The following is a 12,597-nucleotide window of genomic DNA, read 5'->3' on the forward strand; positions in this document are numbered from 1 at the left end:
ACTTGGACCCTACACAAAGTCCGATGGAGTTCGATCCGACTCCAAATCCGAGAGTATGAGCATATGCTTTATAACTTGGGACAATTGTTTGCTTGTTTTTTAGCAAAATTTTGTTATGTAACTAAGTTTTTAATTTAAATATGTTATGTTAATACTTTACTTGGTATGACAGTACAAACAATTATAGGTATATGACATTACAAAAAAAAAATATTTGGATCATTTCGGAGGTCCGTATAAACGAAGCGGATTCGTAACCAAAAATAACGAGTCGGATCGGACTCGGGTTTTTCGGATTCGGACTCGGATTCGGATCTGAGGCCAGGGTCCGTTTACTAAACGGATCAGATTCGGATTTAGCTACATCCGACCCAAATCCGATCCGTTGCCATTCCTACTAATAAATACAGCAGGAGAGATAAATCGTCCTTCACGGTTATCGAAGCACTTGCCTTAAAACCACCACCACGTTCCTTATTTTTGTTAACCATTGAAATAACTTCCAAAAATTCGAAAATTCTCCGAACGGTTCTCTTTAGGTAATTTTCATCTTCAATACTTGAACATAAAAATTAAGGGCCATTGTTGGGCCCGTATTACCAAGCAACCCAATACAATTAGGGCACCATTTTATGATTAGAAGATACACTAAATCAAGCAAAACGGCCTGATTGGAACAAGTATGGAAAACTAGATCAGAATATCAATCATGAAGATACTTGCCAAGAATACACCTGCTGAATAGGGAAATAGAATAAAATCAAGAGGATCTCCTACGTTTTGAATATATTCGATATCTTTGTAACCCTAATTGTTCGTAGGTATAAATAGCATAGCTAGACATTATAATATTCATGTACTCACACATATACAAAAATATAAACTGATTATTCTACTTAAGCTCTCGGAATTGTGTCTTTGCTGAACAAGGAAGCTTATCCTTACTCAGTATTGTATCTCTAAACTTAATCTCCTTTGATTTAATTGATTACTTACTGCTTTATTGTTGCTCTTGGTTATTGCATTTGATATTTGTGGTTTGATTGTTATTACCCCTAAATCCTTAAGCAAATTCCTAGATGCCCTTACTAAGATTTGCCTGAACAGTGGCGTAGAAGATAGGAGCAAGGGAGGAGGTTGGTGGTGATGGGTGCGGACTGGTGGCAAGAAGATTAAGGGGCTGAAGAGATTAGAATTTTGGGTAAAATGGGTGCGGATGGGGTTGAGCATTTTTGGTAAAATGGGGCTAAAGGGGTGGAGCATTTTGGGTAAAATGGGTAAGATCGATGGGAGCAACCGAGGAGGTTGGTGGTGATGGGTGAAGATTGGTGCGAAGTGTTGGTGGTGATTTTGAGCATTTTGGGTAAAATGGGTTGGCTGATACATTTGAAAGAGAGAGAAAGAAAGAGAGGAAGAGGAGAGATAAGAAAATAAAAATATTGTAGTATATTGTTAATCATTTTAGCCAATAAATATATCAGCCAACAAAGGGAATATATAAGCTAACAAAAGATGCATATCAGCTAATTAGAGGAGTATATCAGCCAATAAAAGATACTTATCAGCCAACAGAATGAGTATATAAGCCAACAAGAGGAGTATATAAGCCAACAAAAAATACATATAAGCCAACAACAAGAGTACACCAGCCAACAAAAGATATGTATCAGCCAACAAGAGGAGTATATCAGCCAACAAAACATACATATAAGCCAACAGAAGGAACATATCAGCTAACAGATGAAGTGTATCAGTCAATAAATGAAGCCAACAAAAGCAACATGTAAGCCAACAAAATAAAGATATCAGCTAACAAAATGAAACATATAAGCCAACAATTAAAATATACATATCAACTAACAAAATAAATATATCAGCCAACAAATGAAACATATCAACCAACATATGAAACATATCAGCCAACGAGTAAAATATATTAGCCAAGCCTCCCGCACCAAACAATTCGTGCGTCTGTACGCACGCAATACCTTCTCCAAATTTAATCACATAAAAGATCCTAATTTATCACCTTTTGTTAAAAGATCTTTTCCTACAATCCCTAAAAAAAAGAAGAGAAGCTATTATGTACGTTTGCCCACACGCAAATTTCCGTGCAACTGGCTTGGCTGATATGTTTAACTTATTGACTTATACATATGTTTCATGTGTTGGCTGGCATAATTTTTGTGTTGGCTGATATATTTTTTATAAACTTTTTGATAGGTTCCTTTTGTTGGCTGATATTAGACATCATTTGGCTTATATGTTTCCTTAGTTGGCTGATATATTTATTTTGTTGGCTGATATGTATATTTTAATTGTTGGCTTATATGTTTATTTTGTTGGCTTACCTATTGCTTTTGTTTGCTGATTTCATCCTTTTGTTGGCAAATACGCTTCATTTGTTGGCTGATATGTTCCTTCTGTTGGCTGATAAGTACCTTTTATTGGCTTATACATATCTCTTGTTAGCTGATAAATGCCTTTCATTGGCTGATACGTTTATAATTTTTTATTAGTATCTGATATTTCCCTAATGCTGACTGATATAATACATCAATTGACTGATATGTTCCTTGTACTAGCTGATGTACGAAGTATATACAATTGGTTGATATGTGTTTCTTTCATTCTCTCTCCTCTTTCCGCTCTTCATCCTCCTCTCTTTCTTCTTCACTCTTGTTAGCAGCTTCTCAAACAAGATTCATGCCATCCTTCACTCTCTCTCTTTCTCCTTGGTTCCTCACTTCCCTTTCCTCCTCAAATCAGTCCAGCCACCGACCCTCGCCACCATTTTCACTGCCCCCAATCATCGAACCCAAGCCACCGCACCCACAAACCACCGTACCCACCAACCACCGAACCCACCAGCCGCAAATCGTCCACCACCACATCACCAGCCGCTAATCATCAAAGCCTCCAATTGTAATTTGCTTCAAATCTAGGGTTTTAATCGTCATCATCATCGTCATTGTCATCTTCGTCATCCCCTGCCGTCATTGTCGTCATCCCCTCCCATCATTGTCATCGTCGTCTTCGTCTTCATCGTCGTCTTCGGGGTCTTTGGACGCACAAACACTTGAGTGCGGGTGCTCGCATCCAATAGTTTGTGAAAACAAAAGATCTTTTCTTACAAAATGGACTACATAAAAGATTCTTTTCAATAGATTACCTAAAAGTGATTGAACAAGGGTTGCTTTCACTTGGACAACATAAACCCTTATTACTTTTCCCTTATTACCTAAACTAGGGTGGCGTAGGCGCGCATCCGCGCGCAAAGGGTTAGCTCTTGCAGAGAAGTTATATTGCCGTGCATTTACACCTTTGGTTTGGGTGGTAGATCTGGTAGTTTTAATACGTATTATTTGGTTTATGTGCCTATATGGTGGCTTTGTAGAAATATAAGAAAGCCACCAAAATTCTTTATGACAATTTTTTTTCTAAAATCCTCAAAAGTTTGATAGTGTTATTCAAAATTATTATTAAATAATATTTAATTGATTTGCATTCTTCCATAACTTAAGCGGCAACAATACCTAGTATGTTTTTCTTCAAATGATTTTTTTTGTTAGCTTTAGTCATACGGAGTAATATAATAATATGTGAAATGTTCGTTGCAGCTAAAAACTTAATAATGCAAGTTCTTTAATGTTCTACGACCATCTAATATCTATATCTATGTCTAATACTAAAGCAATAACCACTTAGTTATTATGTTCCTCTTAAATTCTTTCCATAATTAATAACATTTTTTTTAGTCATCGATTTCCCTTGATTTTTGGATTTTTAAGTTTCAAATTTCATAACATTGTTTATGTGCCATCAAACTATGTACATCTCAAAAGCTAATAAACCTTAACAATAGTTGCAATTAAAGGACGACAAGATTGTAAATAAAAAGAGCAACCACAAAGGAATAAAAATGAACCATCTTTTGGTAATAAGCCGTCTCATCGTACATACCGTTTTTTTTTTCTCTTTTAAAATAATTATAATAATAACATATGAAGTATCGAGCATTAAGATTTTTTTATTAAAAAAAATGCATTTACAAGTTTTTTGTTAAAAAAACATTAAATATATTAATGAGAGTAAACATATTAATAAGGGTAAGAAAGTAAATACACATGTTTATACATATTTTAGAGGTATAGTTCGTAGCACACTATTCTTGAGAATTATCTTCTACTTTTTATAAGGTAGGGAAGTCATAAGGGTTTATGGCATGCTTACCTTCAACAAATATCCAACTAAGCTTGAAAACATCAATGGCAACATGCTAGTAGTCTAATTACTAGCCCTAATCTTATCGAGAACATTTCAATAAGCATTGTGAAATTAATAATTGCGCCATTTGTAATTTAACGTTTATCGTTACACAACTATAACCAGGAGTAACATTTATAAAGTTTGATATTTTAAGACATAATATCCAAATGAATCTTTTTTTTTTCTTCCCCTAAATAAGAAGCTCTTTTACCATTTTCACTAACAACAAACATAAGGGTAAACTAAGAACCTACTAACTCATCAAGCTTAACCAACTGTGGCTTATAACACCATCCAGAAGCTGAGATTTAGTGCCTTAAACAGCATTGCTACTTCAACAAAGGATTGTGTGAGTGTGCGTCATATGGTGCTCGGGTTGGGTGGGGGGGGGGGGGGGGGTGGTTTACAGAACGAGGGCAGCCGATTAAAAAAAAAAATTAAAAATTAAAAAAATAAAAATAAAAAAAAAAAACCTCAATTCAAAGTTCTAATATCAACAGATGCAAGCTTGTTCTGGATTACAAGAAATACAAAAATATAGGGGGAAATACACCGTCAACTAAATCATACACTGTCCGAAACTCCGAATATTAATATTAACTACAGAAACTGATTTCATTTATAAACAAGAAATGACTCTCTATGCACAAAAATAATAGTAATAATTTAATCTTGTTCAAGAAAAAGAAAAAATAAATCATCAAAACTTCTCAGCCATTATAGCCCATCATCACATCTCACCTAATGCTTTTTTAATATCACCCTGCAGAACAAGAGGTCAAAGAAGAACATTCAGATTTCTGGAAATATAGCAATGAGAGTGCGAGATGTAAAAATGTGGAAGACTGGAAGAGCCTTGAGTACCTCGATGGAAAGCGGTGGAGTTGTTGTACCATATCGTTTGATGACTTTTCCATCCTTGCCAACGAGGAACTTTGTAAAGTTCCATTTGACACTGTTTCCAAAAAGAGATGAACGCTTACTTGCTTTAAGGAATTTGTACACAGGTGCTGTCTTCGGTCCATTGACACATACCTGTAACAACAAATTCAAATACTAATAATTGGGAAGGGAAGAAATGTGTATTATTGCTAAAGCTGGAAACAGATGGACAAATAATTATGCACAAATCCACCAGCAACCAGTTCAGCTCTTGTTGGTCTTATGATAATCCAAAGGAATACCACCAGACATGAGTTGTTTCCCTAATTTCTACTTTGATTTTCTTTGCTCATCCCACCTTTTCTATGCTTCACCTTGTTCAAATAGCTTTGATCGAAAATTATCTTCTGTCAATAAAATTTTTGTTTTTTCCCCACTAGGTCAAGCAAAACACAAGGGGGTGGGTACAAATGTCCTAAAGAATAGATTTAATTTTCTCCCTAAATTGTACAAAGAAATATTTGAACCATAGATTTTATATAAAGCAGGATGCTTATACAAGCAAAAGATAAAAGATGTCAGAGGAGCACTAGCTGCTCATGCCCACTTATATATATCCAAGACAGAACTATAACATACTCCCCCGCCCCCCCCCCCCCCTCCCCTCTCTCTCTCCTGTAGTTAGAGCGCAGTAGAGAACAGCATAATTTCCGATGATCCTACAATACGGAGTGTAGAATTCAAATATGGGGAGTCCCAAAGGTGCATGATCAAAGTGCAAATATCATAACAATTGTTTTTATGCAAGAAGCTATGGTAAAAGTAGGGAACGTGAATAGTATACCAAGTAAAAGTGGAACTACTAAAATACGGAGGGTGTAGATATGACGATGTATGGGGAAGTTGGAAACTGTATCCTACAGGTTTTCTTAAGTCTTAACAGCTGTTGTTCAGGTCACTTGTTTGGATCTATTTACAGTGAGTCAGAAACCTAAGACCTGTCAGCTAGAGAATATTTCAGAGGAATTCCATTCAACTACCCACTTCACAATACTCTGACCTGATTTTTGCTGTTATTGTTCAAACAAGAAGATGCTGAGAAATGGAAGCTGCAGGCCAGCTACTGATCTAGGGCTGAGGAGATTATAAAAATTTCAGTTCGTAAATTGTTGAGATTCACACAATTGTTATATAATTTCTCACTTCTTTAATTAAATTTCTTCAGGAAGAGAAGCTTAATGACAATTACAAGTGCTAGATAAGCATGCATGTAAGCAAGTCGTATCAACAGTTATTTTGCCACAACCTTCCAAAAAGTAGAATGCTTTGGTTTTGATAGCCCTCTAAGAAATAATTAGATCATTAACAAATACTATCTCCGCTCATATTATTTGCAATTTTGGAATTATGAGGTATTAATTCTAATTACTGAAAACTAAAAGGAAAGTTAAGCAATTTTTTTTTTTTTTTTGACAGGAAGTTCATCATTAAAGAGACAAGAAATTTCTAAACATAAATTAGTACTACCCCTACCATTCAATTTCAATTAGATAGGATACACTACCATCAAAAAATCCACAATGATGCAGAAGACACCATCCTATGGTCTCTATCTCACAAAACTTGCCAACTAGAAGTTCAGCCCATGAGATCCAATCAAGCCTTTTCAAGACAGCAATGGGTAAAATCTATCATTCCTTTTCAACCACAAAACTATCAGTGAGAAATATCCAATCTTTCCTTTTCAACCACAATGCCATAAATGCTCTCTACCTTCATACTTCCACATATTAACATCATGCCAGCAAACGCTTCATGAGAAACCCTGACCACACCCATCATATACCAACATATTTCATAAAAAGAAAGTTATCCGACTATACAATAATATACTGCTCTCAGATTCATCATCTCTAGCAAGAAAATCTGAAACCCAATATTTTCACTACACTAACATTAGAAACTTGACACATTAGGTCTACAATTTGTTATGGCTAGCATGTATTGAGCCATACCTGAACATGCCGTCAATAATATTGTCCCTGAACATGCAGTCAATAAAATTATATTTATTTTCTTGGAGACCTTAGCTTTCCAAATATATGACTAGAGACAAAGTTTATTTTATAAGGTGGTGTATGAAAGAGTACCCAAAGAATTATAGAAAAATAAAACTGTCAAACATTCTAAGAAATTTGTAAGCTACCGTAGCAAAAGTTTTTTTAAAAAAAATCAATGCCTAATCATGACCTATACTAAATCATAAAAAGAAAGTTACAATCAGAACACACTGTATAGTAGGGAGGTGAAACACAACAAAAAGAAATGTTAAAAAGACCATGGATTCCTCCTAAAACATAAATTTGACCAAGTGCTAATTAAACAAAAATATATAGAAGTATCTGTTGCTTCTAAAGACTAGGTACCAAAGGGAATTTGATTCAACAACAACAACAAAGCCTTTAGTTCCCAAAATGATTTGGGTTCGGCTAACATGAATTGTCATAAGGACCTACCAAAGGGAATTTGATTCAAGGTGGAATAAATAAACCCATATAACCACCAAGTAAATGTTTCAAGACACCATATAACAGCGACCTAGTTCTCCTATCAAAACCTAAATCTCTTTTGTCCCATGATTATTAATTATCTCTTGTATGCTCCTCATTAAAGATAAAATAAAGACTCTTATAACCCTTTTAGAATTTTCAGCAAGAGGAAGCCTACACATAAACATACTTCAAAAGAAATCCATAACAGACATGTGTTAAAGGTATATTATTACTTAGCATACAACAGGCCACACATACATCAATACCAATCTGCACAAAATTAATTATAAACTAAGGAATGCTCAATGAGGACAAGTATACATTCCACAAAAATCAAAATTCCAGCAAAAAAAATACGAACTTACCTTCTGAAAAATGGGATATTCAGCACTAAATCTGGTACAAGCAAAATTTGCAGCATCTTCACTTGTCCCGGGTTCTTGCTTGAGAAATTGATTGCAAGGAAAAGCCAAGACTTCAAAACCTGAGATACCAGATGCAAAATAACTTTTTCAATTAAAATGGGTGACAAAAAAGTTTCAGTTGAGTATAAGGAGCTCAAAATGAGAAAATAACTTCTCTGAATAAAGCACACCTGATTCAATAAAAACAAAAACAATTTCGATTCACAATCACTCGCCTACCTTTCCTAATCTCTTTTTGTGTCCCTTCACATGCCTAGCTCTCAAATGAAGGCATTGACCTCCTCTTAAGTTCGAATTAAAGTGAGTACCAAGATACTAAAATGTCAATTATCATTTCAAACATCCCCTTCAACCAGCCATACATGATACATACAAATAAGGCTCTCCATTTCTAATGATGAAAAATTGTTTTGGACAATGCATTTGTAATGAAACTATTTATGAATGGTCAGAGTGACAATCCAATAATGCAAAACATGTATTCAATGCAGTGTCACCCTAGGAAATCCAGTCATTTCATCTTCATCAAAAAAAGGAGTAAGCAAAAACCAAGAATAGATGAAATTCAGGAGACTTTAAGTTCTTTTACATTCTAAGTTCTAGCAACAGATTCCAAATATTCATCGATCACCACCATGGTTATGATTTATGAAGGAAACAATTAAGTCAATAATGTGTATCAGACAAAAGAGTCCAGCATACTCCTAGAATCAACACTAATCCATAAGAAACAACTGGCAAACAATGATATAAACTCCACAGTTTACACTGTATTTGCCACATAGGAAAAGAAAATATAATATTAAAGTTACATATGGATATGATATTATGATAAGGACTATTAGACTCCAATGTCCAACACAAACCGTCGTCTAACATTGATCCAGAAGTAAACAAGCCTACCAGCATAAACTTTGTCATTATTCTCATCCCATTTCCAAAAACCATGAATTAATAAAGAGCCATCTCCTGAACCCTTCTGCCATCTCACAAATCGTATCACCAATAGAATCATAATAATCTCTCATACACAACAATTTAACCCCCAATCTTTTTCTCAAGTCCTTCCACTTTTCCGCACCCCCCCCCCCCCCCCCCGAGGTTGTCTAAGACACTAATTTGTAGAGTCTACTAGGACTCTAATAACACGGCGTTGGTATTAAATTGTGGTTATATGGTATCATCTAAATACCAGCAAGGATTATATTGATACCAACTAAACATTTTTGCATTCGATGGTACTATTGAATAAGTATTTTGGTATTTAGATGATAGCATCTAAACACAATTTAATACCAACGCCATGTTATTAGAGTCCTAGTGGACTCTACAAAAGTAGTGGCGTATACTCCCCCCCCCCCCCCCCCCCTCCCCCCTCTCCCAGAACAATCATAACTCACAAGGTATTACATTTCTAAATTTGGTCATTTTCTCAATTTTTCAAAGTAATTTCACTAATTATAGTTCAAACTATACATGTAAATCAACAAAAACACAATTATATCATACTGTAATACATAACCCCAAATAAAAAAATAAATAAATAAATAAAGCCAAAATCTTACCATTATCCCTGTATTTCTGGTACAATTCTGTCAACTGGGTATAATTTACATTGGTAAATCCACTGCATATACCAACAACAACAACAAAAACACAAATTCTTACACTATAAACAACCAAAATACAATAAAATCAAAAATCAACAAACCAATTCAAATTAATGTAAAGTAAGATTACCATTTTGAAGCAACGTTGACAACCAAAAGAACCTTCCCCTTATACATACTTAGATCAACATCCTTCCCCCTATTATCCTGTTCACACAATTCAAATTCTAATAAATACCCATATCCTAATTTTAGATTTTTCAAGTGGGATTATACAATTTTTCAGAAAAATCACCCAAAACAAAAAAAGACACAAAATTTCAATTACCTTAACAGTAAATTCATGGATGGATTGTTGTGGGACTGATTCAACAGCACCCATTTGAGTGGAAAATGAAATAAAATTAAAGAAAATAAATTAAATTAAATTAAAATCTCTTTTATCTGAAACTAAGACCGACTGAAGAATGAGTAGATGAAGATGATTGTGTTTTTGTGTGCAGGTTGTCAGCTGCCATAAGAAAGCGGCAAACACTGATTTATTTACACAAGATGGTATTGGGTGGGCCTCCAAGGTAGGGGCATTTTTATTACTATTAATTTTTATTGGTAGAAAGGCATTAATTAAGAATGTTGGTAGTGGTTGTTCCAACTTAATTAGATTAAGTAATGATAATAAATATTTTTTTTTTCTTTTTATTGAAAAATACCAAACTACCAACTTGGAAGTCTAATGACAGTATGACACAATGTGTGAGATTTGCTAATGTATAGAATGTCAATATTGGAGGGAAAGATTGAAAGGGTTGTTGTGGGTGTAAAAATGCAAATAAGTCAATAAAAAAAATTATCAACCTTTGAGCTAGAGACATTGTTAGTGTATGAGCAATACTTCCTCCGTTCTATTAATATTGTAAATTTGTAACAATGGACTTTTTGCACTATTAATATAGTCATGTTGGAACTTATTGGATTCGTCTCATAAAATACTTTCGCAATATCAACTAATTTTTACTCTTACACAATTACAGATATTTAGCATATAAAATATGCTTTGGGGTGCGTAATTTCATCCTTGTTGCAAAATGAATAGAACGGAGGAAGTATATGATTACCAAAATAACAAAAATTAAAGAAGTAAATTGTCATTAAATTAGAATGACAACACAAATACAAGTAGGATGTTTTAGAGAAATAATAGGGTGGCAATTAAATCTAATCTAATATATATATATATATATATATATATATATATATATATATATATATATATATATATATATTTATTTAAAGGGGAGTTTTTCCCTGAGTTTTTAGAGAGCCACGTACAATTTAATTTTCTTAGTGTTCCATGTAAAATTATAAATTTAAGTTGTAGCCAATTAAATAAGGGATTATTAATTTATTTTACAATTAAATAATTCAAATGCCACGTAAGCAAAATTGATGAATGAGACTTTAATGTGTAAATTAATTAAATACAATATATTATTTTTTGAGATTAGGAATTTTATCTAATATTTTAAAACTAATATAATAAAAATTTTAATCACATAAATATGGAAGATATTTTTTAAAAAAATACTAACAAATCGTGCATCTCACGGGCTTCATCTAGTTAGATGTAAGGAGGAAGAGTTGCCTTCATGATAAATCACAATCGGAAATGGGCAACTACTTCAAAAGATTATAGCATACTAATGCTAGTGCTAACACTAATCTAGGTTACTAAACCTAAAGTGCTAAAGAACTAAGAATTGTAAACCTTAAAGAAGTGTAAATTGCAATGTTGATTTTGATCATACTAGGTTTCATTTGAGCATCTTATTACCCCTTCACCTGGCCTGCAACAACTTTGCTAAGCTGTGCTCCATCAGAGTTCAACTTGAAGAAACCATCCTTGGGAGGACACCAACTCCATTTAGCACTATTGGACTCTACTTTCTCCTCGCCCTTACAATGCATAATGTGATTAGATAACTAATAATCTGTTTTTTTCTTTTTTCAAAGATTATCAGTTCTCTAATCACATTATGCAGAGTAAGGGAGAGGAGAAAGTGGAGTCCACTGCTAAATAGAGAACTCATAATCTAAGAAATACTTCCTCTGTTTTTTTTATACTTGCAACACACCTTTCATCATGAGGTGATTAAACTAGGTAAACGAATGAATCAGGATATGAAATTTGAACCGTAACTACTTTGAATCCCTTTTTTCTTATAGGTGGTAAAATTTTGTGAATTAAGATATCCGTTTACCTAGTTTAATATCTCTCTTAAAATACGTGTTAAATTAGTAAATAAAAACAAAGAACGTATTTAACATAAAGAAAGATAGGATTTAAGAATTTAATTGTCAAAGATGTTCTTATTTCTATGATTCCAATTTCCAAATATGCCACAAAGCCTTAACAAAAATGACTTCCCAATTAAAGCTTACACTTAAGTTATAGTTTAGCCAATCCAACCAAGAGCAATTTATGAAACGAACAAAATTTAAAATAGAAAAATAATAAAAAATAAATAAATAAATAAATAAATAATAATAATAATAATAAGTAAAGGAATAAGTATAAAAAATATGCAAAGAAAAATAATAATAATAATAATAATAATAATAATAATAATAATAATAATAATAATAATAATAATAATAATAATAATAATAATAATAATAATAATAATAATAATAATAAACTAGGTAAACGAATATCCAGATTGTATCTCGGCTTCCCACTAATTTATTGTAGGTTGTATGGCTTTTGTTTTTGAGATAATAATAATAATAATAATAATAATAATAATAATAATAATAATAATAATAATAATAATAATAATAATAATAAGTAAAGGAATAAGT

General features: G+C 33.1%; 1 protein-coding gene across 1 annotated transcript; it reads right to left on the reverse strand.

Annotated features, from left to right (window-relative positions):
* Positions 1 to 4,737: 4,737 nt before the first annotated feature.
* On the reverse strand, positions 4,738 to 10,257 carry LOC145617473 (putative glutathione peroxidase 5). The gene is made up of 6 exons (XM_081672175.1): positions 10,067 to 10,257; positions 9,869 to 9,945; positions 9,694 to 9,755; positions 8,069 to 8,187; positions 5,134 to 5,304; positions 4,738 to 5,032 (listed from the first exon to the last, which is right to left on the reverse strand). Exons 1-6 carry the CDS (start codon positions 10,118 to 10,120, stop codon positions 5,000 to 5,002), a joined length of 516 nt encoding a protein of 171 aa, XP_081528301.1. The 5' UTR covers positions 10,121 to 10,257; the 3' UTR covers positions 4,738 to 4,999.
* Between the last annotated feature and the right edge of the window lie 2,340 nt (positions 10,258 to 12,597).

This window comes from Chenopodium album, chromosome 26, assembly GCF_948465745.1.
Source record: "Chenopodium album chromosome 26, dcCheAlbu1.1, whole genome shotgun sequence".
Classification (NCBI taxonomy): Eukaryota; Viridiplantae; Streptophyta; class Magnoliopsida; order Caryophyllales; family Amaranthaceae; genus Chenopodium; species Chenopodium album.

Bases quoted from the DNA above. Each gene is read 5' to 3' on its own strand.
- LOC145617473 (XM_081672175.1), bottom strand. From the start codon at position 10,120: ATGGGTGCTGTTGAATCAGTCCCACAACAATCCATCCATGAATTTACT. The intron at 8,188-9,693 runs GTAAGATTTTGG...CTGGTATCTCAG, and splicing joins CCAGAAATACAGGGATAATG to GTTTTGAAGTCTTGGCTTTT. The intron at 5,033-5,133 runs GTACTCAAGGCT...CTTGTTCTGCAG, and splicing joins CTCCACCGCTTTCCATCGAG to GGTGATATTAAAAAAGCATT.